This window comes from Erithacus rubecula, assembly GCF_903797595.1.
Source record: "Erithacus rubecula genome assembly, chromosome: 19".
NCBI lineage: Eukaryota > Metazoa > Chordata > Aves > Passeriformes > Muscicapidae > Erithacus > Erithacus rubecula.
The window spans coordinates 10,558,856-10,575,928 of NC_136671.1; the positions used below are offsets into that span (position 1 = coordinate 10,558,856).

A 17,073-nucleotide genomic window follows, 5' to 3' on the forward strand; every position below is an offset into this window, starting at 1 on the left:
ACATATGAAAGTACATGAGCATAAATAAATTACTTACATAGGAGGTGATACTTTGCAGGAAATTTGTCCCAGACCTGCAAGCTCTGGTGTGGTGCTGCTGGACTCCTTCATTAACTTCTCCCTAATGCACACCTTGCTGCTGCTGCTAATTGTACAATCACAGATGCTCTGAGTACACAACAGCGATCTCTGTTTAAAAAACATTCCTTCTGAAAGGAACGCTTCTTAAGGGCCTACATTATTATTCAAATTGCTGCCGAGGATGATGTAAAGAAGGAAGCTGTTCAACAGCACTTCACTGATCTTTCCACAGCAACTTGTATCAGTCTCATTATGCTGTTTACACACACACAGAACGATGCCCTCCCATTGGCATTACACTGCTAATTGGAATTACTCCTTTCAGAAAGAAAAAGTCACTTTAAAGGCCAAAAGAGAAGCGTGGTTTTAATGGATACCACAGCATTTATTTCTTTACCGAAGTGCATTGGATTTATCATTACAAATGCATTCTAACCTGTCAAAGCATTTATCAATGTATTTAATCAATACAATGCACTTACATTGCTCTTTTGCTGTCAAGCTTCACAAATGAATACTGTCTTAACCTAATGAAAATAGACTGCATCTGGCATAAACCCACCTGAAATGGCTTCTGGGAAGGTCCCAGCCAAGGATGGAGTGGCCACCTGCTTCATTCTTTCCAGCCATTCCTGTGTTTCCCTATATAGGTGTGAAATTACAGGTTTGTGGCATGTGCCAAAATGGGGACTTGTTCTAGAGCTTGACTGAAATACAACTATGTGACCTTTACTTTGCAATGAACACAAGCCATAAATTTTACAGATATTTGAGGAGAGGATACAACAGAAAATCTAGTGGTAGCTATGACTCTGAGCCTTTGTAGATCAAAGATTCTTCTTTTTCCTTTTGTTCTTTCTTTTCTGGTTCAGCAATAGGAAAGCCAAGAATGTCTCTAACAAATATCTCTGCTGTGATTTCTGCTGGAATTTCTTCTTCAGTCAAAGCTGCTGCACCTGGAGAGCAGTAACAACAGTGCAAGACACACAGAAGCAATGTCAAAATGGCTTTCCAGTAAAATTTATAAGCAGCAATAAGTGAATGAAATGTTTTTAAAGGTATATGAAGGGATCATGACAAAGTGATGGTTTACTAGCTCGATACCTGATGTGTTTATATCAGGGATTAAACCTGTTAAATCTGTGTGTCTCATCTTGCAGCAGATCCCTGCCTCAGAGGAGTCATGGGACAACTTTTACACCTGGATTTGATGTGATTTAGGATCCTGAGGGATTCAAGATTTCAAAGTTCCCTCTGAGAGCAGCACCTTTGCTGCACGGGGCCCATTGCCAGTGACCCTAAACAGATGTTGTTCCAAACTGGTGAGGACTGGGACATGAATTGTACAAAAATGCAGTTCCAATTACAATAGGCAATTAAATACAGCCCCTTGGCTCAAATCAATGCTATAATTTGCTGTTCCAGACTGGTGTGGACTGGGACATAAATTGCAGACAAATGTGGTCGTTCCCAGCAGCTCTGTTACAATGGGCACTGCAGCCTGGGTGAAACCAGCACTGGGATTTCCCTGTGTGTTTCTAATTTCAGTTCCAGCCAGCAGATAAACAGCAGTGTAATCTTGTCAGGCCCCAGTTATAGTTCATTGTCCATTTATTTTTAGATACACCCATGCAATTGCTGTGTGGATGAAGGACAGTCTGTAGCTCTGTGTCTATTTTTACAATCCCATCTGAGCAGTTTTGACAGCTCTTGGCCTAACAGGGTAAATGGGTTTGAAATTTAAATTATTCCGTTTGGGAATTGAAACAATCCTGCTTCTGTGCTGTGTGGAATGCTAATCCTGTACCTGTGAGATCACTGGTGTCCAGTTCAGATTCTCCTTTCCTGGTTCTCCTGCCCAGCAGGGTGGTCAGACACTCAGCCAGCTCATTCTCTGTCATCTGCTCCCCTGCACAGAACAGAGCACCACTAGCCCCTGAGTTATGGGGTCAAGAGCACAAAAACTCAAAAGCAACTCAAATTAAACTAAACAGGACAGTTCAAAAGAGGATCTGGCTTTTCTGAGATAGAGATGTATACACTGACAACTGAAACACATGATCCCAATGCATGAAAATGTTTATCCTGAGGAAAATTGCTCTTCCCTGTAGCATTTTGGGGGAAAATGTCAGTCAAAGGGAGAAATTCTGGTGCACACATCTCTTTAAACAGCATTGCAGTAGCAGGGGCTTGAGCTCCTATTCCCACTGGAGAATTCCTGGCACAAACCACAGTCCATGTAGCCATTTCCATGCAGAGGAAGAGAAAGGTGGAGAAAAGTCTTGATTTAGTAACATGGACATAGCACTTGTTCCCAGTTAGTGGTTGGCTCACACCCTGGAGCATGAGGTTATAGATCTGTTATGAAACTGTTCTATCTCATGTACCTATTTATGGCTGTTCACACCATCTGTATAAATAGCTAACCTCTCTCACTCCAGTTGAATCCATGGTTTCCAAGGATCTTTGTGGCAAGTAGTCTTGCCAAGTGATGTACTGAGTAAACCAGCATGTCCCTTTACCTGTTGGAATGCTCAGCTGCACTTTTACACCACAAGTAAGACCATAGAAGTTTGTTATTAGCACTCTATGGCACTGGCCATGAGCATACTAACACCCACATTTATGGTGTTCTCCCTGATTCAGCTCAACTCAATCATCCCATCTTTTCAATCTTTCATACACATTCAGCCCAGGACCAATTTCATCCCTCCTTTCTTGTCTCCCTTTTATCAGTTTTATACTATTTTTTTCCAGAGCCTATGTGGCTGGAAGAGAGAACAGCAATTCAGATAAGGGCACACTGGGAGAAGGATACATTTTGCAAAGATCATACTCATCATTTAACAGCTGAGACACCTCAGGCCAGCAGAGATTTCCAGAGCAGTAAAAGAAGCACAGCTAGGATAAGACATGTGATTATTCAATTTAAAATCTTAAGGCAGGTGGCTCCTCATGCCTGCCCTGGTTACCAGGTTATCATTCCAGAATAATTTCTTGCTGCAGGGAAAAAGTCCTGAAATTGCAGGCAGAACTAGCAAGCATAAAACTGATATTAGAAACAAAATAACTCACCTCTGCGCTGAAGTAGTAACAGGAAGTCTCCTCTGTCAATAACTTTGTCTCCCTTCTTGTTCTCATAACCAAGAACCTGAAATGCTCTCTGGATGGTTTTCATTGACAAGCTAAGTGCAGGTCGATGATTTATATAAAGTTTGATAAAATCCTCTAAATTGATTTCTGTCACTTCTTCTCCAGTATCCGCATGCTTGCTGAATTTTATTTCATTTATCATTTCTTCAATCTAAAGATCAGGACAAGGCAGATTGTTACATGTTTTATTTTGAGGAGCATTGGGCCACTTTCCAATCCTGTGAACATCCCCAAACTGAGCCTGTGTTTGTGCCACGGGTGCCATGACCACATCCCAGGAGGAAGTGAGTGAGGATGGGAATGGCCAACAGTCACACACCTGCTGAGGTGACAATAACAGCTAAAGATGGGGGTTACACACACACAGTCATTTTGGATTTCCTCTCTCGTGACAGGCACTCGGTGACCCTGCAGCTGTTACCGGCACCTTGGGCACAGCTGTGTCCCCACTCTGGGACAGTGGGCAGGCAAACCACAAACCAGCAAACACCACCATCCTTGCTCTGGAAGCACACACACACGAGAGTCCCAACAGAAGCAGGCTGCACTCCCTGTGTGGACAAGAAATCTTCTGTTCCCTGTGTCTAGAGCAGTTCAGGCTCTGCACAAGCCAAACCCAAAATGTGCTCAATGGGGCTGACACCCTGCCCTGCTGGATCCCTCTCTCTCCTCTCAGACAAACAGGCAAGCACTGGCTGTGCTGGATACCAGTGGTTTTCCTGAAGTCTGGTGCTGTGAGTCAGCCCAGTTGGCAGCTGTGCAGATGTGTGTCCAAAAGGCAGCATCTGCTCCATGCCCCCATTGTGCTTGCAGCCCCTCAGAGATGCACGGGGAGAATTCCCGGTGCCAACACGTACCAGGCCTGCTGCTCCCCGGGAAGGGAGGCTGATGCAAGATCTCCCCAGGGAGGACTTTGCATTCAGCTTTGGGCCTTTGTCCTTGTGTCACAAGTTTTTCCACTGAATGAAGCCCAGGGAAAAAGGAAATCTCAGCCTTATATTTTTCCTGTAGTGAATGTCACGCCAAGCAAGAACAGTCATTTTCACTCGGCTCTGGCTGATCTGGGATTAGGTTTTATATCAACCCCACTGAACTACAAAAGAGAAACACCAATTCCCAAAAGCTTTGCTAGTCAGCTCAAGCTGCCTTTTCTCCCTCCTGCTTTTCTTTTATTAAAACACTCTAGAGAGAGATGAACCTTCTCTCTGGATTTATTACTGATTGTAGGTTGCCTGGTATCACAACAGCTCAGCACCTCCGTTTCCATGCCTGAAATGCTGTTTATATTTTGATTTGGGGAACTGTGGGGCATTATCAGTTACTATTCCAGAGACATTTCCCAAGGGAATATGTTCTCTCTGTCCCCAAGAGGCAAAAATGTAATAACCAAAGGAAGAGATCTAACACAGTATGAAGAGATAACACCTCAACCTGACACCAGGGCAAAGCAGCCCCAGCTCAGACAAACATTTGCTGGTTGTGGGGGCTCCAAAGTGAGTCAGTTTGGTGGCAGCTGGGGCAAAGGTCCTGCCTCCCACCTGGTGGCTCTCCTGGCAGAGCATCCCTGGGCAGATGTGCCTTAGCAGCTTGTGGGTTCCTGTGCCATGGCAGAGATGAGCACAGAAAGGCTGGGGGAGTGCAGTGATGCACCTCTTCCCTTGGGAGAGCCTCTCCTGTGCTGAGGGGCTGGAGCTGCTGCCCAGAGGTCGTTATTCAAATCTTGCTTCAGATTCAGTCATGCCAGGTTACACATTACAAATGAGGTTTGTATACAGTACAAACTGCTTTGGAGGAACAGCCACACAAAGGGGAAGAAGCAGCACCCTTATTAAATCAGTTTTCTCTGGATAAAAATACATTGAAATCCAAGAAATATATCCAGAGCCATCCAGTATGGCAGTGGTCAGAATCTGGCCCTTAGAACACTTGGGAAGTGCAATCAGTCTTGCTCTTTCTTCTTTTAATAACAACAATAAAAACAGCTGACCAACCTCTTCCTCTGATGGATAAAATCCTATTGCTCTCATTACAGAAGGAATTTCCACCAAGGGAATATGTGTTGACACCTGTCTTCTCTCCAGTGTTATGATACCTTGGCTGCACAGCTGTACATAGTAAAAATAGTCCTCCAGTTCCTGCCAGGGAATCAAACAAACACTGCAAATTTCAGTTACCAACAGGCACAGAAGATAAGGCTCCTTTTAGGGTTTGCTAACAGCCACATCAATGAGCTTGCTGTTAAAGGCAAGCTGGACAAAACATAAAGAAATGTCAGGCCTGCATAGATTAAACTGCAGCCAGATGTGGCCAGACAGCGTTCACGGTGAGCATAATTACCCTGAAGAATTTGCCATCTCTGCCACCATCCAGGAGGTTGTAGAATGGCATCATGTCCTCCCCACCCAGGAAAGCAGCAGCATCCAAGGCACTGGCAGAAGGGGAGGAAAGAAGTACAGGAAGGGTTCATGTGAGGAGACACTTTCAATAATTAAAATCTCTGGGTCTCAGAATTCAGGAAAGAAAAGCACTGCCTTGAACCTTGTGCTATTTTATCATCAGCTGCACTTCTACAGCATATTTCATACCCAGGTTTTACATACAATAGCACAGTGTGGGAATTAATTATTACTGAATGGTCCTCTTGTTTAGTGGAATGAGTACAGGGCTGGGAGCCAGGAGCTTTTCCATGGACTTGAACTTGGTGTCTGGCATTTGGCTTTTCTGCTTCCTTATAGAGACATTGAGGGAGATGAATTAGCTAGATCAGCATTTTGAACATGCAGAGAAGGCTGGGGCTGGGTGTTTGCAATAAACCACACAACTCCCTGTTCCTTGATCCAACACATTTTTCCCCAATAACTCAATGCAATCCATGACCCAACTTCCTCCTGTGGCGGGCGACGGAGTCGCAGGTGCAGTTTGCATTAAACTGAAAGTGCCTGAGTAGCCACCTCTTTGTTTCAATTTCATAGGCAGTTGGAGCCAAAAGAATCCCTTTGGCTTGTGCAGATGTAAAAAGAAACCAAGCCTGGAAGTGCAATCATGGCATAGCACTGCCACATAATACCCCATGCCTGGCAGCCAGGCTGCAGCTTTCACACACACCTCTCCAGTGCTGCTTCCACTGGGGGTTTTTTTGCAAGCTTCATGCTTTTTTCATAATTAAGTTATTTGGGTATTAAACACAGTGGAGATTCACAAGATGCCAGAAGCAGCAATAAAATGATAATTAGCTCATCAAAAACTTCGCTCCAAAAACAAATTACATAGGAATTCAATGTTGCCTGGACTCTGGCCAACCATTATAAAGAAGGATCATTTATATTCTATTGCCTTCCTTAAAATGTCGCTTATCCTGACCCCCGACTGTTTAAGCCACACAAAGTGGAAAAGAAAATAAATAAACCCATTGCTTTCCCACTCAGGTTTCCTTTGTTCTGGCACATGAAGGTGAGCTGGCTTGGCACTCCTTGGGCTTTTCTCAGAGCAAATGGAACCTGCAAAATGTGTTCCCTGCAGGACCAGCATGGGTCTTAACAAAACCTTGGTCCTAGGAAGGTGAGAGGCTCCATTCTCAGTCCCTGAGGGGTGAGGTGGTTCCATGGTGGCTGGCAGTTTTTATGCCATTCACATCTGTACAAATGTTCCTATTGTGAGGGAAGAGCCTGTGCCCCAAACATGTATTGCATTGAGCAGCTTTGGTCCTTGACATAAGAAGAAACCAAAATATCTCTTCTGCCTTTGCTGTGCTACCCTCCCTCATGTGGGAGCACACCTGGCACCACTGCCCAAGGGATCTGGCAGAGGGAAACCTGCAGAGGATGGCATAAGAAACCTGGCAGGATTCATCACTGGTGTTCTGGGCCACAGCCTGGAGATCCTCCTTTGTTAAAGGAGCCTCCACTCTTCAACCACCCTATTTACTGCAGGCCATTTATTCATGTAAGCAAAGCTTTATAGGATTAAGGTGGCTTGTCCTAAATCCAGTCTTCAAACACAGAGGGGATTTCCCAGCAAATTCCTATCCCATTTGGAGAGCAGACACTTTTGTATCAGCAGCTGCCCTGTGTGCTCCTTCCCCTGACCATCTCCCATCACACTGGCCAGGCCCTCACAAAGATCACAAAATCCTCTGCCCAACTTCTAACCATTTGGGCATCATTTCCCAGACTAGGAAATTGTATTGTTTGGGCACTATGGCCACCCCTGTGAGGTTTGCTGGCTTAATCCCTCCTACATGTCAGAGAGGGGAACAAATCCCCCCAAAATATGTCCCTTGGTTTTGGCTGCTTGGGGCCCAATGGGTTGACCAAGCAGCTGTGGAAATCAGTAACAAGTTTCCTTTCCCTTTCCTGCCATGACTCACTGTAGGTTGACTTTCCATTTCATGGAGGTTCGTTCCCTGCCCCCGGCTGTGAAGATGTAACGCCCATCCTGGGAGATGGCAAAGTCAGAGGCACCATCAGGGTGGCAGATGAAGGCTGAGGACCTGTGGGGGTTGCCATCCACAGGCAGCATCTGCAAGCCCACCTGTAAGGGAAGAGGGGGTCTGGGAGGGCTGGGGGTCCTTCACCTTCAGTGAAATTCCCAAGGGAACACCAGCTCTGCAAGGGAGGGCTCTTGTACAGCTGGGGCTCCATACCTTGTCCTTTGTGATGTACACCAGGTAGTGTTGCTGGGGGTCTGCAGAGCTTGTCCTAGGGAGGATTTGTATCTTCTCCAAGGGGGAGCCATAGGTTGGTCCCAAAAGGGTCTTTCTAAAGGCAAACAATGTATTTATCCACTCTAGGCCACCCAAAACCTTTTTCCCCTCTGAATAGCTGTTGTGTGGAAGGATGGGTAGATATGGGAGGTGTGTAGGGGCTTTGTGCTAATGGCTGAGAGAACAGGATAGCACAGAGTCCCTGGCTAGAAGGGACTACACTGGGGCTCAGAAATTAATTTAGTACTCAGGGATTATTATGCTTTGCTCATGTGGACTCCAGTCTCTTTATCTGATGTCTTTAACTGCTACATCTCAGGTCCAATGTGCAGAGCAGACCAAGATCTGCCTGCAGCCACAACCTTGCTAAATGACACATTAGTGAACAGCAGAGTGGGCCTAAGAATGGAGTAAACTGAGCCTGAGTGCTGTAGAGCCATCCCAAGATCTGCATCACAGATGGAAAATCACATGCTCATGGGTAGGAGTATGGTGGTCATTAGAGCAAGGAGAGCACAGGGTCAGGAGGAGGCTCCCAGGCCTGAATCCATCCTCTACCTGCACATTTTGGTCGTTGTGTTGTAGAGCTTCATTTTGTAGCAGTTGTTGGCAGTGAGGAAAAAGGACTCTGTGCTGAGCTGTGGGTACCAGGTCAAGCACAGGGGCACAGCATCCTGCTCCAGCCTGTCCCTGTGTGTGACCACCAAGCAGTCCTTGATGCTGCTCTTCAGGTCATATTCAACCTGGAGGGAAGACAAGCAAACACAGCAACTCCCCTGTGGTCTGCCCTGGACCTTGACCTTGTGGATTCACTGGCTTTGCATCTCCTGGAGAAGCTGCAATAGGAGAGCTTCAGCACCAAGACCAGGCTGAAAAACAACCCCCAGCAATGGAGCTGGTGGGCAGAGGGTTGGGAGCCATGGAACCAAACATGGAGTGTCCTTTGATGGCTTTGTCCAGCCCCACCCCTGTAAGCACAAATCTTCACTGTCCTTTAAGCTCTTGCATCAACCCACCAGCTGCCTGTCCTCGCCGAGGCTCAGGAGCCTGGGCTCCTTGCTGTCCGGGTGGACCCCAAAGAGGATGTTCCTGATGGGTTTGGAGTGGGAGTCCAGCCCTGCCAGGTGTTCCCAGCATCTGCTCCCGTTCTCCAGGACTCTCCTGTAAACTGTCACTGAATAATTCTCATCCTGCAACAACAGCATGAAGATTAATGAAGAGAATATTTTTCTTTGTACAGATCATCACCAGTTGCTGCAACCTCCCAGCCGAACTTCTTCAATGTTCTGCCTCAATACTTCTATACTGAGACATGGGACTGAGGGAGCAGCCCCCTCCCAGAGCACCAGCCAGGAGGAAATCCCTGCTCCAGCCCCTTCTTCAGATGGATGCAGAGCTGAGACTTGTCCCTAAAGTTAGGGACAGAGCACAGCTAGCAGCGGGTCTGCGGAGCCGCTGTGACTGGTGACGTTTGTACAGTGACTCTTCAAGCTAGGAAAAGCATTTCGGAGTCAGGAAGCCCCAGGGGAGGAACAACCCTCTGCCCTGCTCGCTCTGCATTTCAGAGTCACCAAGCCCCAGGGGAGGGACAGCCCTCTGCCCTGCTCTCTGTGCCTCGCAGGATGGCCGGCAATTCCCAGTCCCTCCCAGCGCTGCCCCGCCAGCAGCGTGTAAATCACAGAGCGGAAAAAACAAGCTTACAGCGGTTGCGAGGTACTTGGAATCGTGAGAGAAGCTGATGTGAGTCACGGGACCCTGCGAGAACTGGAATTCCTTGCAGATGGACTGAAGGGAAATCGCATCAAGGATGTAAACGCTTCCATCAGTAAAACCAGCAGCCAGAAAATGGCCTGGAAAACAGACCAGAAACCTCTCACGACACCATCATTCCTCCCAGGAAGGCACACGGGGAGGTCACAGGGCTGGGATACCTTCAGGATCATAGGATAAGCACTGGATGCCAGCCTCAGTGAATATCCTGCTAGCAAGGTACTTTGTCTGCCTGTATTCCCACACCTTCAGCAGCCCACAGTGACTCCCCACAGCCACCAGTGGCTCCTGTGGGTGGCAGGCAATGGCATTCACAGCTTTCTTTGCCTCTTCCATGATTCTTTCAAAGTTTGTGCTGTCTGTTGCAACATGCAACATGGTTGCATCAGAGGTTGAAAGGATAAAGTTCCTGTTTAGCGTGAGAGAAACAGAATTAGATGAATCAACCCACTGGCTCATGTCCCTCCAAGCTATATTACACATCAGTCTCCTTTTGGCAAGTTAGTTGGACAATCACTTATATTTTGTGATGCACGGTATGCAAACGCTCCTTGACCTGGAAGGCAAGTGGCACTTTGTGTTCATGACCTGGGAAATGGCCATGGGAAGACACTGGAGCCAGTTCCATTTTCTACTTGGCTGGACAAGCCAGAAGATGAATGACATCTGGGGAGCTCCTGCTGTTTGCAAGTCACTGGTGTGTGAGATGGACAAATGAGGAGTTAGAGATATACTGAATGGGCTTTTCATGTCTCCACGTCACCAGTGGCTCCACGTTGAGTGTGCTGCCATGGCCAAGGTCAGAGGGCAGTTTCAGTCCCTGTCTGCTCACTTGGCCACGCTGACCAGCACAGAAGTTTCACTGTGTGACCAGTGAGGTGTGAAGCAGACAGATGGATAATTATTCACATTACTGCACAAACATGTACAGTTTCAGTCTGGCTGATTGAGAGTCTGGACCCAGTAAAAGAGACAAGAAACCCAGACTGGTTTGAGTAGGAAGATGCATCAAAGATCCTTGTTTCAACACCTTTCAGTCGACCAGGTTACTCCATGCCCCATCCAACCTGACCTTGAACAATTCCAGACAAGAGGCATCCACAGCTTTTCTGGGCAACCAGAATGCCAGGATGTCACCACCCTCACAGTGAGGAATTGCTTCCTATATCCCACCTAACCCTACCCTCTGCCATTTTTCAGCCATTCTCCCCTTGTCCTGTCACTCCACACCCTTGTCCAAAGTTTCTCTCCAGCTGTTTTGGAGCCCCTGAGGCACTGGAAGGAGCTATAAGGTCTCCTTGGAGCCTTCTCCAGGCTGAGTCCAGGAGCTGCACAGACAGACAAGTGGGGAAGCACAGCTTCTTTGCCAGCTGTTCCATCACAGCCACCAGTCTCTGCACATCTGGCCCAGACACAGATGGACTCTGCACTCCTTGCATGCCTTAGCTGGGCTCTCCAGCCATTCCTAATCCCACCAGTCTCTGGGATGAGCTCAGGTCTTCCCCTTTGGTTTTCTGCCTTTTGTGCTGCCCACAGCAGCTACAAGTGACAGGAGCTGCAGCAGTGACCCAGGAAGAGGGATGAGACAACACAGACCAACAGGGAAACCAAACCACCCCCCAGGCTGGAGAAGAATCTGTCCCACGTGGCTCTTTGGAAAACATGCAGGGCTAAGAAGAGACGTTGCCAGGAAAGCCTTAACAGGAGTGACAGACGTGGTTTGCAGGCTGGATGGAGCCACTCAACAGCTTCATCTGGCCTGCAGACTCCCTAAAAATCCTCAGACACAGCTATGTCACACAGAGATACAGAGAGGGGCTGGTGGCCAGTCAGTGGGGACAGCCCTGCGCCGGTGCCACGGCCCCGATTAGCTTGCCAGGCCATGATAAAATCCAACTGGATCCAGCCATCCCTGGGAGGGGTTTAAGGGGGGATTAAGGGGCCCAGTGAGAGCTGGAGGCTCAGCCTAGCACTGCCTGGTACGTGACAGAGAAGCTGATCATCACCGTGCCTGCACTAATGCCCTGTCTGTGCTGAGCACCACCTTGAGATCAGAGGGGATGTCCTGGAGCCCACCCACACTCCCTGTCCTGCCCAGGAGCCTGGGCACAGGGCTGAATCCTGCTCCAGACCAGGCAGAAGCTCATGGAGCAGCTCTCACTGACCCCCTCCCCAGCTCTCAGCTGCAAGGCAAACACAGGAGAAGACCTGGCTTTGTAAAGAGAGGCTCACCTGGTGAGAAAGGGCTGGCTGCTGCCCGGGGGGGCACTGGGAGGATCACGAAGGACTGTGGAGAAGGAGATGGAGCGGATGGGACCCACCTTGTCGTGGCTGTAGATGGTGAGGAGCTTCAGCTGCCCATCGTAGAATTTAACCTGCCCTCCCACATCACCTGTGACTATACAGCTGCAGAGAAGGGAAAGTTATTAACTACCACACTGACTAACAGCTCCCAAATATTTCTTGGGGACAATCCTTGGGTGGAAGCAAATCTCTTCCCCATTTCTCTGTACAATCACATGAGCAGAGCCCTGCACAGACGTGCAGGAGAAAGCTGGGGTTGTGCAGAAAGCAGCGGCTCTGCTGTGACCCTGCCGTGTCCCCGCCGTGTCCCCAAGGCTGTCGCGGCGTTTGGTGGCTGTCTGCTCCCTCTGCCGGTAGCAGCCAGGAGGCTGAGCTGCTGCCTGAGCTACCCCAGCAAAGCTGGCATCACATCATCACAACTTTTCAACTTCATTTCCACCCCCGGGCATATCCATCTCTGGAAAATTACTCATGAGTGACCGTGCTGCCAAGTGAAACTCCGGCATTATCTCTGCCACTCCTACAGCTGAGGTACCTGAGGACTGTTCCTACAGCTGCTGAAAAGGGCTGCCCCTTTACCTCTCCAACACTTGAAGCACAGTAAGACTCTCCTTCTGCATTGACAGCACCTTGGTGGCTGTGATTCCGTGGGGTTTGGCTGGCAGTTCCTCGGGGAGGGTCTGGGGACTGTCCATGTCCCACACCACCAGCTTCCCGGCCGAGGTGCCCGTCAGAGCTTGGGTGTTGTTAAAATGGAAAACTGACTGGCTGAACTGTCCCACCAGGCACTTGAAGGTCTGTGGAGACAGCAACCAGGCTGTGGTTTTATCCCAGAGCTGGCTCTGCCCTCCTCAAGCAGAGAGGTTTCTGCTTGGTCCTCATTCCCTTCCTGTCCCATGGCAGGACAGGAGAGGAGAACCCCAGGAGAAATGCAGTGGGGCACGTAGGAGAGAGCCCTGCTGGAGCTCAGCTTGGGCAAACTTGGCTTGTGCCTGTCTGAGGGGGACAGGTTGGAGCCATGGCCACTGTTTTTGCTTAAGGGGATGGGGAGGGCCAGTCCTGCTGCCAGCAGGAGAGCCAAGAGGGTGACATGCTGTGGTCCCTCCCTGCTGTGCTCACCTGGTTGCTCAGGAATGGTGCCCCATACTGCAAGCCAGAATCATCCTGGGGAAAGCAGAGAAAACATCCAGGACAGGGATTTTTGTGTTCTGCAGTGCCGTCATGTCCCCTCCCCACCATCTGGGCACTGGCCCCACACTGTGGTGACCAAAGCAGGGCTCCTGGGACAGAAAGGTTCCAAGGCCTTCCAGAGAGCACAAAACATCCTCTCCTTCCACCTGCTTCTTTCCAAAAGCTGCACAAGGCCCATGGGAAAGTAGGAGTGGGAGAGGTGAAGAGCATCCCTGCCACAGCTGGGCCTGACCAGTGTGAGAGTGGAGGGACTGTGATGCTCTGTCCAGACCACTTTGGGGTCTGGCAAGGGCAGGGAGCAGGGAAGGGACAGATCTGCTGTGTGACCTCAGCTGTGGACAGACACCCAGCCCCTGAGCCCCCCCTGCCACCAGAATCACAACTTCCCATGTCCCTACTTACCCACAGGTAAAATATCACCTGGGTTTTGCTGTTGCTGACAAACTCATGGGGATTCTGAGGGTTAAAAATTACATAATCCTGAAATTCAAAGAACTGCATTAGTGCCAAGCAGAGCAGTGCTTTCTGCTTATTCTTCCATCCAAAACCACCTCACCAGCTGCAATGAACTGAAAACAGAGGACACCCCATATCTGTCAGGCATCAGGGGAACAGGGAGGACCCCTTGGGATGCTCTGCTGCACCAGGGTACCCCAGGGTGATCCTTCCAGCCCCAGCTGACACCTACCAGCAGCTCTGTGCTGGATATGGGCATGGGGGTACAGGGGGGAGCAGGGGAGGATGGGGCTGCCCAGTCCAGTCCATCCCCTCTGCCCCCCTTGGCCATGGTCACTCACCTGATACCCAAACTCAGGCTTCAGCTCTGTGCTGCATATGACTTTCTCTGTGGGCAAAGTCCATCTCCAAACACAAACTTTCTGGAAAAGAAGAGAAGAAAAATACAAGGAACACTTGTGACTTTCTGGGAGGTTGGGGAGCCAGGTAAATCCCATTCCCCACCCACTGCAGGGGCTGGTGTGGCCTGAAAGACTGGAACAGGGTAAATCCCAGCACAGCCTGGCAGCAGAAAGCTTAATTTCAGGAAATAATGAGCTAGAAATTGCTTAGATGAAAGTGATGAAGTCAGAAGCTTTTATCCCAAATTAAGATCCATTTTCTCAACACTGCAGCATTCATTTTAATGCAATCCAGGTCTGTCTTCTAATGGCTCAGCAAAAACAAGGCATCACTCTGCAAATCCACTCCCCCTCTCTCCCCATCTGAATTCCCACCTCCCCTGCTGCACTGCAAAAAACTTCCAGGTCTCTATCCTGCAAAGCTATGAAAGAGGAGATACTCTCTTCACCTGCACAGTAGCAGCACTAATGGTCACCAAATACTTGGCATCCTGGGAAATGGCAATGGCACAGATCCCCTCCTCTGACTGAGTCTCGAAGATGGTGCACACAGGTACCCTGTGGAGCAGAGACCTCATGGGTGCTCCTGGCAGCACAGGGGGTCCAAGGCAGTCACTTGGCAAAGCTGTGGCACAACCCACCCACCCTGGTCTGTGTGGGAGAAGGGATGGAGGGAGGGAGGCTGCAAACACTGGTGCTGCCACAGGCTCAGTGTCCCCTCCCTCCATTCCTCCCAAGTAAATGGAAACAACTCAGCAGGGATCTTGGCAGATCATACAGCATGGAGATGTGATGTCAGTGGGGGAGCTCAGCCCCATCTCAGTGTCCCATGGGTGTGGGTGATACGAGAACAATGAAGGATTTGGTTTGGTTTTGGTTCCTTTGCTGCTTTTTAGTCTGCCCCATGTTCTCCTATTTTACTCTCAGCTGAGACTGGAATTGGTCCTGGGTGATTTACTGGACACAGGGGGTTTCCAAAAGAGGGAGCTTACCCAGAGTAGGAGTCCCACACCATGATCAGAGCATCTGGCCCTTGGTCAGCAGTGGCAACCCAGCGTTTGTCTTCACTCACACACAGGCAGGAGATGACATTTGTGTGGCCCTGGGGGAGAAGCAGCAAAGTGCCTTGGAGGCTGCAAACCTGGAGCTCTTTTGTTCTTACCTTTTGGATGGGCTGCTCCTGGGTTGGGCTATAGGTGACCCCTGAGCACAGGGCACCAGAAAGAGAGATGGAGGGAGGGGGATTAGGAGAAGGGGAGGAGGAGGAGGGAGATGCTCAGTGTGTGCCAGACCTGCAGGTGGAACTGCCTGTTCCGTGGGATGTCGTGGATGACCACTGTGTGGGAGGAGACGTACAGGAGCACCCGCTCCTCCCCGTCCATCAGGCTGTGCACTGCCAGGCTGCTGTTGTAGCCAAACACCCAGGACAGCTCCTGCAGGGAAGAGGCAGCTCCTGGCTCTCAGCAGCCAGGACAACAGGCACATGAGGTCTGTGGGGTGATGGAAGAGAGAGGGCAGTGCCCTGTGGACCATCCCAGTAGCACTGTGCCCATTGGTACTCACCAGGGGATGAAAGCTCTTATCCTTGTTCTTCTGGAACAGCATCCCTGGCTTGGCCCCCCACACCAAGCTGGCAAAGCCTTTATGTGGTGTGTGCCTCTCCCTGTAGCCTGAGAGAGGGCTGGAGATGGCTCTCTTGGCCTCAGACAGTGCTGGGGGTGGTTCAGGGAGTCCAGCACCCTCCGGGCATGATGTCCCAGCAGTGCCTTCCCCCGGGGTGCCCTGGCTCCCAGCCCAGGTGCTGGGCAGGGTGTCTGAGGTCCCCATACCTAAAGGAGATGACCGGGAACAGAATGGTGACTCTTCAGTATTGTCTGGTTCTCCTTTATTCTCCCTGCGAGCAGCAAGATCCTTGAAAAGAAAAAAAGGTTTTGGTGAATGCTGGTTCATGGGCTGGTCTGGATGAAGACTGCCCTGTGGCCACTGGGAATGAATCCCAGCATATCCCAGGGGTTCTCTTTCCACTCAGATCTGCCCCAGACCCTGCCTCAAACAGGACTTTCCATGGTGCTGCCCTCACCTTCTCAGGCTCATCCATCTCCTGAGGTGTCTGTCTGTCCTGGGACATCTTGGACTCACTGCTTAGTGCTGCTCTTCTCTCAGTGGGTTACTGCAGTGTAACTGCACACGGACCATCCATCCACACCCTCACCCTCCTCCCAGGGAGCTGGGCTGTGGAGATGCTCTGAAATACTTCCCCACACACACTCTTCCAGATCTGGCTGCACAACAACCTGGAATTTGGCACAGCAGGAGGAAAAGGCACCTGTGAAACTGGGAAATGGGTCCCAGAGCCCCTTCTCAGCTCCAGTAACACTCCCGCACTGAGCACAAACAAGCGCAGCACAGCGGTTCTTCAGCAGCTCCGTCCCGTGTCTGCCCGCACACCGCGGGCATGGAAATTCCCCTTTGGATGGGGTTTTATCACAGTCCCCGTGAGCACAGAGCCGCTCCTGGGCGGCAGCTGCTGCATCTCCGGCTTCACGGGTCTGCATTTGAGCCAACACCGAAACCTTGTGCACGAAAACTTTCACGGGAGAGGAAAGAGGCCTTGGGAAAAACCCTCGGCGGGCCCCGGCAGGCGGGACGGGAGCTCGGGAACCGCCGCGGCCGCCGGGTCTCACACGGAGCCCTTCCCAAACCCCTCCAGGCTTCGGTGGCTCCTGCACCCCCCGGGACCCCCCGGACACCCTCCCGAGGGGCCCCCGCTCACCGACACAGCGAGTACAGCGAGCGAGCCCCGCGTCCGTGCTCGGCGAGCGCCGTTCCCAGGCAACGACCGCACCGGCAGCGGCAGCACCGGGAGTGGGAGAGAGGGAGAACCCTCCTCATCCTCACCGACTGCACCGGGAAACGGGGAGAGAGGGAGAACCCTCCTCATCCTCACCGACTGTACCGGGAAACCGTGGAGAGAGGGAGAACCCTCCTCATCCTCACCGACTGTACCGGGAGCGG

General features: G+C 50.3%; 1 protein-coding gene across 2 annotated transcripts; it reads right to left on the reverse strand.

Moving 5' to 3' along the window:
* Positions 1-416: 416 nt before the first annotated feature.
* On the reverse strand, positions 417-16,853 carry CFAP251 (cilia and flagella associated protein 251). 2 transcript variants are annotated; one of them, XM_079322454.1, is made up of 23 exons: positions 16,832-16,853; positions 16,139-16,352; positions 15,888-15,969; positions 15,622-15,728; positions 15,351-15,491; positions 15,051-15,160; positions 14,508-14,616; positions 13,999-14,079; positions 13,604-13,681; positions 13,130-13,174; positions 12,590-12,807; positions 11,939-12,112; positions 9,868-10,115; positions 9,638-9,786; positions 8,953-9,126; positions 8,495-8,679; positions 7,877-7,991; positions 7,601-7,764; positions 5,572-5,662; positions 5,226-5,369; positions 3,157-3,385; positions 1,889-1,990; positions 417-1,037 (listed from the first exon to the last, which is right to left on the reverse strand). In XM_079322454.1, the coding sequence occupies exons 2-23, from the start codon at positions 16,184-16,186 to the stop codon at positions 886-888; spliced, it is 2,946 nt and encodes a 981-aa protein (XP_079178580.1). In that variant the 5' UTR covers positions 16,187-16,352; positions 16,832-16,853; the 3' UTR covers positions 417-885. The 2 variants fall into 2 exon arrangements, with proteins under 2 accessions (XP_079178580.1, XP_079178579.1); XM_079322453.1 differs by lacking the exon at positions 16,832-16,853 and having other exon boundaries at positions 16,139-16,814.
* Between the last annotated feature and the right edge of the window lie 220 nt (positions 16,854-17,073).